The following is a 14,644-nucleotide window of genomic DNA, read 5'->3' on the forward strand; positions in this document are numbered from 1 at the left end:
CTCCTAAATGTTTCCAAGCTTCCCGGGGCGCTTGCAGCAGGGGGCACCTAACTGGTCCCCAGGGCAGTTCCCCGCATTCTCCCTCTAAGCTGGCTCCATTCTTTATGCCTTCACGTCACATAGGGAGCCTTACTCCCTGCCTCAGTTGGTTCACACTGCAACGGCAAACCACCACAGTCCAAGTGGCTTATAAACCATAATTCATTTCTCACCATGGTGCTGGCAGATGCCGTGTCTGGGGAGGACCACTTCCTGTGGGGAGGGCCACTTCCTGGTTCCTAGACGGCGCCCTCTTCCTGCATCCTCACATGGGGGAAGCAGCAGACAAGCTCCCTCCAGTCACGTTTTTTCTTTTTTCTTGTTTCTTTTTTCTTTGAGACAGGTTCTCAATCTGTCGCCCAGGCTGGAGTGGAGGGGTGTGATCTCAACTCACTGCAGCCTCAACCTTCTGGGCTCAAACAATCCTCCTACCTCAGCCTCCCAAGTAGCTGGGACTACAGACACATGCCACCACAGCCGGCTAAGTTTTCATAGTTTTTGTAGAGTCAGGGTTTCGCCATGTTGCTTAGGCTGGTCTCAAACTCCTGGACTCAAGCAATCCTCCCTCCTCGGCCTCCCAAAGTGCTGAGATCACAGATGTGAGCCACTGTGCCCAGCCAGCCACTTTTCTGAGGACATCAATCCCACTCATGAGGGAATCAGCCCTCATGGCCTCAGCTCCCAAAGGCCCCACCTCTCTAAAACCATCGCCTTGGGGCAAGGACTTCAACATATGGACTTTGGGGGAACACATATGATATGATTTGGCTCTGTGTACCCACCCAGATCTCATCTTGAATTCTCACGTGTTGTGGAGGGACCTGGTGGGAGGTAATGGAATCATGGGGGTGCGTCTTTCCCATGCTGTTCTTGTGACTGAGAATAAGTCTCACGAGATCTGATGGTTTTATAAGGAGGAGCTTCCCTGCAGAAGCTCTCTCTCTTCCTGCTGCCGTCCACTTAAGATGTCACTTGCTCCTCCTTGCCTTCCTCCATGATTGTGAGGCCTCTGCAGTCATGTGGAACTGTAGGTACAATAAACCTCTTTTGTTTGTTAATTGCCCAGTCTTGCGTATGTCTTTATCAGCAGTGCGAAAATGGACTACTACAATGCACATTCAGACCATAGCACCCCTGCTCTAGCAGCAGCCCATCTGAGCAAAGGCTTAGTTCTGGCAGCACCCACCTTGGGCCATTGCCCAATAGAGCCCCCCCTTTTATTTTATTTTATTTTATTTTATTTGGAGACAGAGTTTTGCTCTTGTTGCCCAGGCTGAAGTGCAATGACGCCATCTTGCCTCACTGCAACCTCCACCTCCCAGGTTCAAGTGATTCTCCTGCCTCAGCCGCCTGAGTAGCTGGGATTACAGGCACCTGCCACCATGCCCCGCTAATTTTTGTATTTTTAGTAGAGACAGGGTTTCACCATGTTGGCCAGGGTGGTCTTGATCTCTTGACCTCATGATCTGCCCGCCTCTGCCTCCCAAAGTGCTGGGATTACAGTTGTGAGCCACGGAGCCTGGCCAGAGCCACACCCTTTAAATCTCTTACCGTTGTGGGTGTGGTCTTCCCCACCCTGTGCTCCTCTGGCCAATGAAAGTCCGGTCCTGTACCACCTGACTTGGCCCTGTGGCCTGGGAGGCATGAGGCCCCCTACACCTGCAGGCACCTCACAGGCTTTGGTGAGGGAGAGCAGGAAAGAACTACTTTAGTCTGTCAGGTGAGAGCAAGGATCCAGTGGCCACACAGACTCATATTGGATTCTGGCTTTGTCATCTACTGGCTATGAGATTTGGGGCTCATAGCCCCTCACATCCTCAGGGGTTCCCTCCATAAAACGGAGACTACAGTGTCTGCAAGCTAGTGTTGCCATGAGGATGAAATGTCATCATGGACAGAGAGCATTTTGCATAGAAATCAATAATAGATATTTGAAAAATCCCCAACTATTTAGAAACAAAACAATACACTTCCTAATAACCGTTGGATCTGAGAGGAAATTAAGAGTGGAGAGAATCTTGAGCTGAATGAAAATGAAAACACAGCATATTGAAATGTGCAGGATTCAGCTAAAGTGGTAATTACAGGGAGAATTATGGCAATAAAATGCCTATTTATAAAAGAAAGATCTTAAATCAATGATCTCATCTTTCACCTTAAAAAACTAGAAAAAGGCCAGGTGCGGTGGCTTACGCCTGTAGTCCTAGCACTTTGGGAGGCTGAGGTGGGAAGATCACGAGGTCAGTAGATCGAGATCATCCTGGCTAACACGGTGAAACCCCATCTCTACTAAAAATACAAAATATTAGCCAGGCGTGGCTGAGCGTGGTGGCTCACGCCTGTAATTCCAGCACGTTGGGAGGCCGAGATGGGCGGATCATGAGGCCAGGAGATTGAGACCATCCTGGCTAGCACGGTGAAACCCTGTCTCAACTAAAAATACAAAAAATTAGCTGGGCGTGGTAGCAGGTGCCTGTAGTCCCAGCTACTAGGGAGGCTGAGGCAGGAGAATGGCGTGAACCCGGGGAGGCGGAGCTTGCAGTGAGCTGAGATCGCGCCACTGCACTCCAGCCTGGGTGACAGAGCGAGACTCCACCTCAAAAAAATATATAAATAAAATTAAAAAAAAAAAAAACAACTAGAAAAAGGGGCTGGTGCGTTGGCTCCTGCCTATAATCTCAACGCTTTGGGAGGCCAAGACAGGTGGATCACTTGAGGTCAGGAGTTCGGGACCAGCCTGGCCAACATGGTGAAACCCCGTCTCTACTAAAAATACAAAAATTAGCTGGGCATGGTGGTGCGTGCCTGTAATCCGGGCTATTTGGGAGGCTGAAGCAACAGAACCACTTGAACCAGGGAGGCAGAAGTTGCAGTGAGCTAAGATGGCACCACTGAACTCCAGCCTGGGTGATAGAGCGACACTCTGTCTCTTTTCTTTTTTTTTCTTTTTTCTTTTTTTTTTTTGAGACGGAGTCTCGCTCTGTCGCCCAGGCTGGAGTGCAGTGGCCGGATCTCAGCTCACTGCAAGCTCCGCCTCCCGGGTTTACGCCATTCTCCTGCCTCAGCCTCCCGAGTAGCTGGGACTACAGGCGCCCGCCACCTCGCCCGGCTAGTTTTTTGTATTTTTTAGTAGAGACGGGGTTTCACTGTGTTAGCCAGGATGGTCTCGATCTCCTGACCTCGTGATCCGCCCGTCTCGGCCTCCCAAAGTGCTGGGATTACAGGCTTGAGCCACCGCGCCCGGCCGCAACACTCTGTCTCAAAAAAAAGTAAAATAAAATAAAAAACCTAGAGAAAGGGCCAGGAGCGGTGGCTCATGCCTATAATTCCAGCACTTTGGGAGGCCAAGGTGGGTGGCTCACTTGAGCCCAGGAGTTCCAGACCAGCCTGGGCAATGAGGCAAAACCCCATCTCTACAGAAAAATTATCTGGGTGTGGTGGCACATGCCTGTAGTTCCAGCTACTCGGGAGGCTGAGGTGGGAGGATCACCTGAGCCAAGGAGGTAGAGTCTGCAGTGAGGCTTGATTATGCTACTGCACTCCAGCTTGTGTGACAGAATGAGACACTATCTCAATTTTAAAAAAACAAAGAAACTAGAAAAAGGGAACAAATTGAACCAAATTAAGCAGAAAGAAGGATCTAACAAAAATGAGAGCAGAAATTAATGAAATAGGGCCATGCACAGTGGCTCACGCCTGTAATCCCAGCACTTTGGGAGGTTTGAGACCTGAGTTTGAGACCAGCCTGGGCAACATGGCAAAATTAGCCAGGCGTGGTGGTGTGCACCTGTAATCCCAGCTACCTAGAATGCTGAGGTAGAATGACTGCTTGAGCCCAAGAAGGAGAGGTTGCAGTGAGCTGAGATTGTGCCACTGCACTCCAGGCAAGACTCTATCGGGAAAGAAAGACAGAAAGAATGAACAGAAGGAAGGAAGAAGGAAGAAAGGAAGGAAGGGAGGGAGGGAGGGAGGATGGGAAAGAAGGGAGACAATAGAGAAAAATCAATACACCAAATTGAAAATCTCTTTGAGAAGGTCAGTAAAACTGATAAGACTCTAAAATGATGAAAAAAAGAGAAAGACAAAAATAATCAAAATCAGGGGCATGGATGTGAAAGGGCATGAGAACCCTTTTTGAGGTGTTAGATCCTTTTATTTTATTTATTTATGGAGACAGCATCTCCCTCTGTCACGCAAGCTGGAGTGCAACGGCACATTCATAGCTCACTGCAGCCTCAAACTCCCTGGCTCAAGCAATCCTGCCACCTCAGCCTCCCAAGTAGCTGGGACTACAGGCACGCACCATCATGCCTAGCTAATTTTTTAAAATTTTTTTATAGAGACACAATCTCACTATGTTACCCAGGGTGGTCTCAAACTCCTGGGCTCAGGTGATCCTCCCACTTTAGCCTCCCAGAATTTGGGCATTATAGGCATTAACTGTTTATCATCTTACTTGCATGGGTGTGTACACTTATCAAACAACACTTGGGTCAAAAAATAAAAGGGAAATTATGAAATCTAAAAAAATAAACATAGGCCGGGCGCAGTGGCTCACACCTGTAATCCCAGCACTTTGGGAGGTTGAAGTGGGCGGATCTCCTGAGGTCGGGAGTTCGAGACTGGGCTGATCAACACGGAGAAACCTCGTCTCTACTAAAAATACGAAATTAGCCAGGTGTGGTGCTACATACCTGTAATCCCACCTACTCGGGAGGTTGAGGCAAGAGAATTGCTTGAACCCAGGAGGCGGAGGTTGTGGTAAGCCAAGATAGCACCATTGCACTCCAGCCTGTACAACAAGAGTGAAACTCAGTCTCAAACAAACAAACAAAAAAAAGTATTGCCCGAGTGTAGTGGCTCATGCCTGTAATTCCCAACACTTTGGGAAACTAAGGCAGGAGGATTGCATGGGCCCAGGAGTTCAAGGCTAACCTGAGCAACATAGTGAGATCCTGTCTCTACAAAGAAATTTAAAAATTAGCTAAGGGGGATGGTGTATGCCTGTAACTCCAGCTGCTCTGGAGGCTGAGGCAGGAGCATCACTTGAGCGCGGGAGATTAAAGCTACAGTGAGCCATGATTGTGCCACTGCACTCCAGCCTTGGCAACAGAGTGAGACCCTATCTGAACAAAAAAGGAAGGGAAAAAAAAAAAAAAAAACTGGCCAGGCACAGCGGCTCAGGCCTCTAAATCTAGCACTTGGGGAGGCCAAGGCGGGTGGATCACCTGAGGTCAGGAGTTCGAGACCAGCCTGGCCAACATGGCAAAACCCCATCTCTACTAAAAATACAAAAAATTAGCCAGGCTTGGTGGCGGGAGCCTGTAATCCCAGCTGCTTGGGAGGCTGAGGCAGGAGAATCACTTGGACCAGGGAGGCAGAGGTTGTAGTGAGCTGAGATCATGCCACTGCACTCCAGCCTGGGCGACAGAGTGAGACTCTGTCTAAAAAAAAAAAAAAGAAAAATAAATGTTCCTTGGGTAACAAGAATATTCCCCAGAACCTCTACAGCTTTTAGTCACAATGAACATTTATTCTAAAATTACCAGGTGTGCCAGGAAACAGGATCATATAAACCAAGAATAAACAACAGACATAAATCCATAGGTTGCCAGGTATTGAAATTACTAGTACAGGCCAGGCGTGGTGGCTCACACTTGTAATTCCAGAACTTTGGGAGGCCAAGGTGGGAGCATCACAAGGTCAGGAGATCAAGACCATCCTGGCTAACACAGTGAAACCCCCGTCTCTACTAAAAATACAAAAAATTAGCTGGTGTGGTGGCGGGCGCCTGTAGTCCCAGCTACTCAGGAGGCTGAGGCAGGAGAATCACTTGAACCTGGGAGGCAGAGGTTACAGTGAGCCGAGATCTCACCACTGCACTCCAGCCTGAGCAACAGAGTGAGACTCTGTCTCAAAAATAATAATAATAATAATAAAAGTAGTAGTAGTATGTACCTTAAAATGTGATCAATATGTTCAAGAAAAATTAAGATGGAGAATTTAATCAGAGCTTAGGAATCTGTAGGGTATCTCTCATATAAAAATTCCAGAAATTAGCTGGGCGTGGTGGCGGGTCCCTGTAATCCCAGCACTTTGGGAGGCCGAGGCAGGCGGATCACGAGGTCAGGAGATCAAGACCATTCTGGCTAACACAGTGAAACCCTGTCTCTACTAAAAATACAAAAAAAAAAAAAAAAAAAAATTAGCCAGGTGTGGTAGCGGGCGTCTGTAATCCCAGCTAGTTGGGAGGCTGAGGCAGGAGAATGGTGTGAACCCAGGAGGCGGAGCTTGCAACGAGCCGAGATTACACCACTGCACTCCAGCCTTGGCCTCCCAAAGTGCTGGGATTACAGGTGTGAGCCACCACATCTGGTGGTGCCACACACTTTTTTTTCTTTTTTTTTTTGAGATGGAGTCTCACTCTGTCACCTAGGCTGGAGTGCAGGGGCGTGATCTCAGCTCACTACAACCTCCGCCTCCCGGGTTCAAGCCATTCTCCTGCCTCAGCCTCCTGAGTAGCTGTAATTACAGGTGCGTACCACCATGCCTGGCTAATTTTTGTATTTTTAGAGGGACAGGATTTCACCATGTTGGCCAGGCTGGTCTGAAACTCTTGACTCCGTGATCTGCCCACCACAGCCTCCCAAAGTGCTGGGATTACGGGCATGAGCAACTGTGACTGGCCTAATTTTTGTATTTTTAGTAGGGACGGAGTTTCACCATGTTGGTCAGGCTGGTTTGGAACTCCTGACTTCGTGATGTGCCCACCTCAGCCTCCCAAAGTGCTGGGCTTACCGGTACTGAGCTGGCCATGAGCAACCATGCCTGGCCTAATTTCTTTTTCTTTTTTCTTTTTTTTTTTTTTGAGACATAGTCTAACCCTGTTGCCCTGGCAGGAGTGCAGTGGCACAATCTCGGCTCAAGCTCCGCCTCCCGGGTTCACGCCATTCTCCTGCCTCAGTCTCCCAAGTAGCTGGGATTACAGGCACCTGCCACCACGCTCAGCGGCTGGATGGGGAGAAGGCCAGAGGAGGGGCTTACACTGCCCACACTCAACACAGAGTTTAGTTTGGTGCTGTTTTTTTCAGCACCTTCAAGACGTCATTCCATCATCTTCTCACTTCCATCGTCTCTGCTGAAAAAGTCCACCTGATATGGCTTGGATCTGTTTCCTCAACCAAATCTCATGTGGAACTGTAATCTTCAGTGTGGGAGGTGGGGCTGGCGGGAGGGGATTGGATCACAGGAGTGAGTCCTTCATGAACAGCTCAACACCATCCCCTTGGTGCTGTCCTGACAGACTTCTTGTGAGTCTGGTTCTTTAAAAGTGTGTGGCAAGGCCGGGTGCGGTGGCTCATGCCTGTAATCCCAGCACTTTGGGAGGCCGAGGCAGGTGGATCACGAGGTCAGGAGTTCCAGACCAGCCTGGCCAACATGGCGAAACCCCATCTCTACTAAAAATACAAAATTACCCAGGCGTGGTGGTGCATGCCTGTAATCCCAGCTACTTGGGAAGCTAAGGCAGGAGAATCGCTTGAACCCAGGAGGCGGAGGTTGCAGTGAGCCGAGATGGCGCCATTGCACTCCAGTCTGGGCAACAGATGAAGGCTCCATCTCAAAAACAACAACAACAAAAAAGGTCGGACGCGGTGGCTCGTGTTTGTAATCCCAGCACTTTGGGAGGCCAAGGCAGGTGGATCACCTGAGGTCAGGAGTTCGAGACCAGCCTGATCGACATGGTGAAACTCCGTCTCTACTAAAAATACAAAAATTTGCCAGACCTGGTGGGGCGGGTGTCTGTAATCCCAGCTACTTGGGAGGCTGAGGCTGGAGAATCGCTTGAACCCTGGAGGCAGGGGCTGCACTGAGCCGAGATTGCGCCATTGCACTCTAGCCTGGGTACAGAGTGAGATTCTGTCCCAAAAACAAAAACAAAAGCCCCGAAATAGAGGGGAGATGGAGAAAGGAGACAGAGAGACAGAGAGAGAGAGAAAGATAGAGACAGACAGACAGACAGAGACAGAGAGACAACACCAACATCCCCAGCTCTCTGCTGCTTCTGTCCCCCATAGCTGGCCCGCTGTGGGGCTCTCTCCTGATTCTGCGTGTTTGCCTCTAGTCCCTTCTTTTTTTTTTTTTTTTTTTTTTTTTTTTTTTGAGACGGAGTCTTGCTCTGTCGCCCAGGCTGGAGTGCAGTGGCTGGATCTCGGCTCACTGCAAGCTCCTTCTCCCAGGTTTACGCCATTCTCCTGCCTCAGCCTCCCGAGTAGCTGGGACTATAGGTGCCCGCCACTTCGCCTGGCTAGTGTTTTTTTGTATTTTTTAGTAGAGGTGGGGTTTCACCGTGTTAGCCAGGATGGTCTCCATCTCCTGACCTCGTGATCCGCCCGTCTCGGCCTCCCAAAGTGCTGGGATTACAGGCTTGAGCCACCACGCCCGGCCCTCTAGACCCTTCTTAAACATTCTCTTGGCTGGGCATGGTGGCTCACACCTGTAATCCCAGCACTTTGGGAGGCTGAGGTGGGCGGATCACGAGGTCAGGAGTTTGAAACCAATCTGGTCAACATAGTGAAACCCTGTCTCTACTAAAAATACAAAAAATTTTCTGGGCATGGTGGCAGGCACCTGTAATCCCAGCTACTTGGGAGGCTGAGGCAGGAGAACCGCTTGAACCTGGGAGGAGAAGATTGCAGTGAGCCAAGATCGTGCCATTGCACTCCAGCCCGGAAAACAATGCGAGACTCCGTCTCAAAAACAAAACAAAACACAACCAAAATATTCTCTTGCACTGGAGCAGGCAGTGGTATGCTCTCCAGACTCTTCTGCATCTCCAGTACCATCTCCTGGCTGGGTGCGGCATGCTGGTGCTGGCTTCCCCTCTCAGAAGTCTGCAGAGCTCCTAGTGCTGGTGATCGGAAGTCCAACAACCAACAACAACCACGTTGTGTTCCTCTGGGTGGGTAAGGTGTGTGGCTGGTGATGCTTCTCAGTGCGTTCCCAAACCCTCTCTCCAGGAGTGCAGCTTTCTACGCCCCTGAGTGTGGCAGGATGCAGCGACTTGCCTCTTGCAAAGACAGTGTGGTGGCCAAGAGGGGAGGTGAGTCACAGAAGGCCTTGCAGGCCAGGTGTGTGGCTCAAAGCACATGGTAGAAGCTTAGGTATGAGGTCATTTATGTACAGTTTTCAAACATGCAAAACAATAGTGTACATTGTATATGGATAGTATAAAATCTGTTTGGCACTGATGATCATCCAAAGCTGGGTAATGGTTACTTTTGGGCAGGGAGGGAGGAGAACTGATTCTGACAGGCTCAGGGGCTGTGTTCCAGCAATGCCAGAGAACCTCCAAGACAAAACAAAACAAACAACACCCCAGACTAAAGGAACAGAGCCAGGTCGGGCGCGGTGGCTCGTGCCTATAATCCCAGCACTTTGGGAGGCTGAGGTGGGAGGATCATGAGATCAGGAGTTGGAGACCAGCCTGACCAACATAGTGAAACCCTGTCTCTACTGAAAATACAAAAATTAGCTGGGGGTGGTGGCACATGCCTGTAATCCCAGCTACTCAGGAGGCTGAGGCAAGAGAATGCTTGAACTTGGGACGCAGAGGTTGCAGTGAGCTGAGATCGCGCCACCGCACTCCAGCCTGGGCAAGAGAGCAAGAGTCCGTCTCAAAAAAAAAACAGAACCAAACAACAAATATGTGAAAATGATACACTTTGGTGTGGCTGAGATCCTTGGGTCTTTTTCTCTCTACTTTTAGGTATGCTTGAAAAATCTTACTAAAATACATACAAAAATTAGCCGGGTATGGTGGCAGGCCCCTGTAGTCCCAGCTACTCGGGAGGCTGAGGCAGGAGAATTGCTTGAACCCAGGAGGTGAGGGTTGCAGTGAGCTGAGATCGCACCACTGCACTCCAGCCTCAGCGACAGAGTGAGACTCTGTCTCAAAAAGAAAAAAAGAAAAAAAAAAGTACTAAAATATATATATATATATAAAGAAAAACGGCTGGGCACATGGCTCATGCCTGTAATCCCAGCACTTTGGGAGGCCGAGGTGGGTGGATCACTTGAGGTTGGGAGTTCGAGACCAGCCTGACCAACATGAAGAACCCTCATCTCTACTAAAAATACAAAAATTAGCCGGGCGTGGTGGCACATGCCTGTAATCCCAGCTGCTCGGGAGGCTGAGGCAAGAGAATCACTTGAATCTGGGAGGCAGAGGTTTCGGTGAGCTGAGATCACGCCATTGCACTCCAGCCCGGGCAACAAGAACAAAATTCCAACTCAAAAAAAAAAAAAAAAAGAAAAAGAAAAGCCACTAGTTTAGGCCTTTTGGAGCAGAGAAATTCTTCTGGCTTGAGTCTCCAGGGTGGTTTTGCATGTTCCCATGACCCATCCAAGCAGTAGGGGTGATGGGGTTGGCACTGGCCACTTTGGGAGGAGAAGAAGGCATCACCCTGAGGAGTGGGTTCAGATGCCAGCACCGCTCATCCCTATGACAGATATTTGCTGGAATTTCAGAATATTCTTTTCCATTTGATTCCAATAGTTTTGTGGTTTTGTTTTTACTGTTAGCTCTGAATGCTACTTGGAATTTGGTTTTAGAAACAGTGTGAGGTCTGGATTCAATTTACCCATTTCCTCGTGTACACAGAAATCCCAACCTTACCGAGGAGTCTCTCTTTTTTCCTCACTGATTTGAGGTCCCTAAATTTCCTGTATTCTTGGGTTTATTTCTGGACTCTTGGATTTATTCCACTTGTTCCTGCACAAATACTCCCTGGATTAATGGTTATAATTTGATGTAATTTTTTGAGAAACAGAAGGGCAATTCAGCCCTCCTTAAGTTTTGTTTTTTTTTTTTTTTGAGACAGGATCTTGCTCTATCACCCAGGGTGGAGTGCAGTGGTGCGTTCACAGCAACCTCCACCTCTGGGTTCAAGTGATTCTCCTGCCTCAGCCTCCACAGTAGCTGGGATTACAGGCGCACACCACCACACTGGGCTGATAATTGTGTTTTTTTGTTTTTTGTTTGAGATGCAGTCTCACTCTGTCGCTCAGGCTAGGTGCAGTGGTGCAATCTTGGCTCACTGCAACCTCTGCCTCCTGGGTTCAAGCGATTCTCCTACCGTAGCCTCCCAAGTAGCTGGGATTGCAGGCGTGTGCCACACCCAGCTCATTTTTGTATTTTTAGTAGAGATGGGGTTTCACCATGTTGGTCAGGCTGGTCTCGAACTCCCGACCTCGTGATCCACCCGCTTCAGCCTCCCAAAGTGCTCATTACAGGCATGAGCCATGGCGCCCCGCCAATTTTTGTGCTTTTAGTAGAGGCAGGGTTTTGCCGTGTTGGCCAGGCTGGTCTCGAACTCCTGACCTCAAATTATCCACCTGCCTCGGCCCCCCAAAGTGCTCTGATTACAGGCCACCTCGCCTGGCCTAATTTTTGTAAAGACGGGGTTTCACCATGTTGGCCAGGCTGGTCTGGAAGTCTTGACCTCAGGTGATCTGCCTGCCTTGACCTCCTAAAGTGCTGGGATTACAGGTGTGAGTCACCACGCCCAGCTGACTTTTTTTTTTTTTTTTGAGACGGAGTCTCGCTCTGTCGCCGGGGCTGGAGTGCAGTGGCCGGATCTCAGCTCACTGCAAGCTCCGCCTCCCGGGTTTACGCCATTCTCCCGCCTCAGCCTCCGGAGTAGCTGGGACTACAGGCGTCCGCCACCTCGCCCGGCTAGTTTTTTGTATTTTTTAGTAGAGACGGGGTTTCACAGTGTTATCCAGGATGGTTTCGATCTCCTGACCTCGTGATCCGCCCGTCTCGGCCTCCCAAAGTGCTGGGATTACAGGCTTGAGCCACCGCGCCCGGCCGACTTTTTTTTTTTTAAGAGACAAGGTCTCCCTCTGTGGCCCAGGCTGGACTGCACCACTCACTAGCAGCCTCCACCTCGGGGCTCAAGCAAGCCTCCCTCCTCGGCCTCCCACAGTGTTGGGATTGCAGGCACGCACAGGTGTGCCAAACCCTGTTTGCATTTTGATTGGGATTACATCATTTTACACACCAACCTGTAAATAATGTATGTATTTACAACTTTGCTTCCACGTAGGAATGGGGTAGTTTATTTTTTAAATTTAGTTTGAGCTCCTTTTAGGTCCTACAGTCAAGGTTTAGATTAGAGTTTTTAAAGAATGGGATTTTGGCTGGGCGCGGTGGTTTACGCCTGTAATCCTAGCACTTTGGGTGGGTGAATCACTTGATGTCAGGAGTTCGAGACCAGCCTGGGTAGCATAGCAAAATCCCATTTCTACTAAAAATACAAAAATTACCCGGGCGTGGTGGCACGCGCCTGTAATCCCAGCTACTCCCCCAGGAGGCTGAGAGAGGACAATCGCTTGAACCTGGGAGGCGGAGGTTGTAGTTGGCCGATATCTCGCCACTGCACTCCAGCCTGGGCGACAGAGTGAAGACTCCGACTCATAAAAAAAAAACAAAAAACAAAAAAACAAAAAACGGTGGGGTCTTGCCCATTTCCCTTTTTCTCTTTTTTTTCTGAGATGGAGTTTCACTCTTGTCCCGTCACCCAGGCTGGAGTGCAATCACGCGATCTCGGCTCCCTGCAACCTCCACCTCACAGGTTCAAGCGATTCTCCCGTCTCAGTCTCCCGAGTAGCCGGGATTACAGGCGCCCACCACTAAGCCTGGCTAATTTTTTTGCATTTTTAGTGGAGACGGAGTTTCGCTATGTTGGCCAGGCGGGTCTCGAACTCCTCACCTCACGTGATCCGCCCGCCTTGGCCTCCCAAAGTGCTGGGATTACAGGCGTGAGCCACCGCGCCCGGTCGCGCATTTCTTTTTAGACTTATTCCTCGGTATGTCACTGGCCCTATGGCGACTGTGAACCGCATCTGCAGATACTTGAGGGCGTGCGCAGCCAGGGTTCCCAGTCTGGGCAGGGGGCACAGCGAGGTGACTCACGGGAAATCACAGGTGGCCACGAATGACTGCTAGAAAGTGGGAATTTTAGGGAACAGAAAACGGGGAATAGCGGGGCGCACGGGGACGCTCCAGAACCAGTGCGAGCGGAGGGACGGGCGCCGCAAATACGGAGGGCGGGGCAGGGTGGCCCGGGGCGGGTATCTTCACCAGCGCGGCCTGGCCCCCCAGCGCAGCTGCCCTGGCCCCGCCCACCACGCCCAGAGCGCCGGGTTGGGTCCTAGATCGCCCTCAGGAGCCAAGACCCCGCTCACCACGCTCGGCCCCTTGCCTCAGGCCCGGCTCACAGTTTGGGTCCAGACCCAGGCTCCGCCCCCTTCCCCGCCCACAGCTCCAGTTCCCTTCGCAGGCCGTGTCTCTCTCTCTACTTGAGACCCCGCCCGCCACCCTCAGCCCCGTCCCCGGTTCTGAGTCCTCAGGCCTCGCTCGCCGCTTGAGACCGCGCTCACTATGCGAGGAGGACCCTCCCCTGCCCCGCGTCCAGCTTTAGTCCCCGACTGCGTTCATCGCCAAGGGCCCGCCCACTGCCTTAGGTCCAGTCGCCAGCCTCGGGTCCCGTCCCTGGCCGCACTCACTGCGAGGCCCCGCCCTTAGCTCTAATCCCCGGCGTCGCCTGCCACTGAGGCCCCGCCCCCAGCGCCTGTCCCGGGCTGCGCTCACCGCCGTGGCCCCGCCCCGAAGCGCCAGTCCTCGGCTGCGCTCACCGAGAGGCCCCGCCTCCGGCTCTGTTCCGCCGAAGCCCCGCCCCCGCGGGCCGCCCCTCCTACGCCGGCGCGCCGCACTGGAGGCCAGCTCGCTCACTGTGGGGAGACCGCGGCCGCGCCGGGCCGGGAGGTCGCGGCTCCGGTCGTCGCGTCCCCGCTGTGGTTCCGGTGCCTGTCCCAGTCCCGCGGGCGCGGCCGTTACGGGCGGCGCGGCCCCGGCGCGCGCGGCGAATCTGCGGCTGCCAATCGGCGGGCGCGGGGCCTCGCGAGAGCGGCGAGGCCTGGGCGACTGGGCCTAGGCGGGCGGCGGGGCCTGGGCGGGCGGCGCGGGCTGCTCCGGAGGCTCGGGCGGCTTGGGAGGCTCCGGGCCCTGCCCGCGCGTTCGCCGGCATGACGGGCCGCGTGTGCCGCGGTTGCGGCGGCACGGACATCGAGCTGGACGCGGCGCGCGGGGACGCGGTGTGCACCGCCTGCGGCTCAGTGCTGGAGGACAACATCATCGTGTCCGAGGTGCAGTTCGTGGAGAGCAGTGGCGGCGGCTCCTCGGCCGTGGGCCAGTTCGTGTCCCTGGACGGTGAGTCCCGCGGGCTGGCGCTGCGCGGACTTCCTGATGCAGCTTAGGCGGGCTGGAGGCGGTGGCGGCGCGGCCCGTACCCGCGCCTCGGTACCGCCCGCTCTGTCGGGGCGCACGGTTCTGCGCCGTCTTGGCGCGAGTGTGGATCCCCTTGGCGCGCGTGTGGACCCCCTTGGCGCCAGTATGGACCCCGGTGGCGCGCGTGGACTCCCTCGACACACGCGTGGGCCAGGGCAGCCAGCACAGGGAGGATTGAGGACAGCCTGGGGAGCCCAGAAGGCCCCTCAAGCTGTCCCTCACTGTCAGTCTGTGCCTGCAGTTTTGTTTTCAGCA

The 14,644-nt window shown here is 52.3% G+C and overlaps 1 protein-coding gene across 6 annotated transcripts in view; it reads left to right on the forward strand.

The window, feature by feature from the left end:
- Window positions 1-13,457: 13,457 nt before the first annotated feature.
- The window catches only part of BRF1 (BRF1 RNA polymerase III transcription initiation factor subunit), a 78,613-nt gene continuing 77,426 nt past the window's right edge, over window positions 13,458-14,644 (forward strand). For 4 of the 6 annotated variants that reach the window (XM_026447504.1, XM_026447506.1, XM_026447505.1 and 1 more), the window contains exon 1: window positions 13,458-14,311. In XM_026447504.1, the coding sequence (XP_026303289.1) occupies window positions 14,128-14,311 (184 nt within the window). In that variant the 5' untranslated portion in view covers window positions 13,458-14,127. The remainder of the gene's footprint in view (window positions 14,312-14,644) is intronic. The other 2 variants (XM_026447508.1, XM_026447510.1) reach the window with 2 other exon arrangements.

Source organism: Piliocolobus tephrosceles, chromosome 6 (genome assembly GCF_002776525.5).
Source record: "Piliocolobus tephrosceles isolate RC106 chromosome 6, ASM277652v3, whole genome shotgun sequence".
Taxonomy (NCBI): Eukaryota; Metazoa; Chordata; class Mammalia; order Primates; family Cercopithecidae; genus Piliocolobus; species Piliocolobus tephrosceles.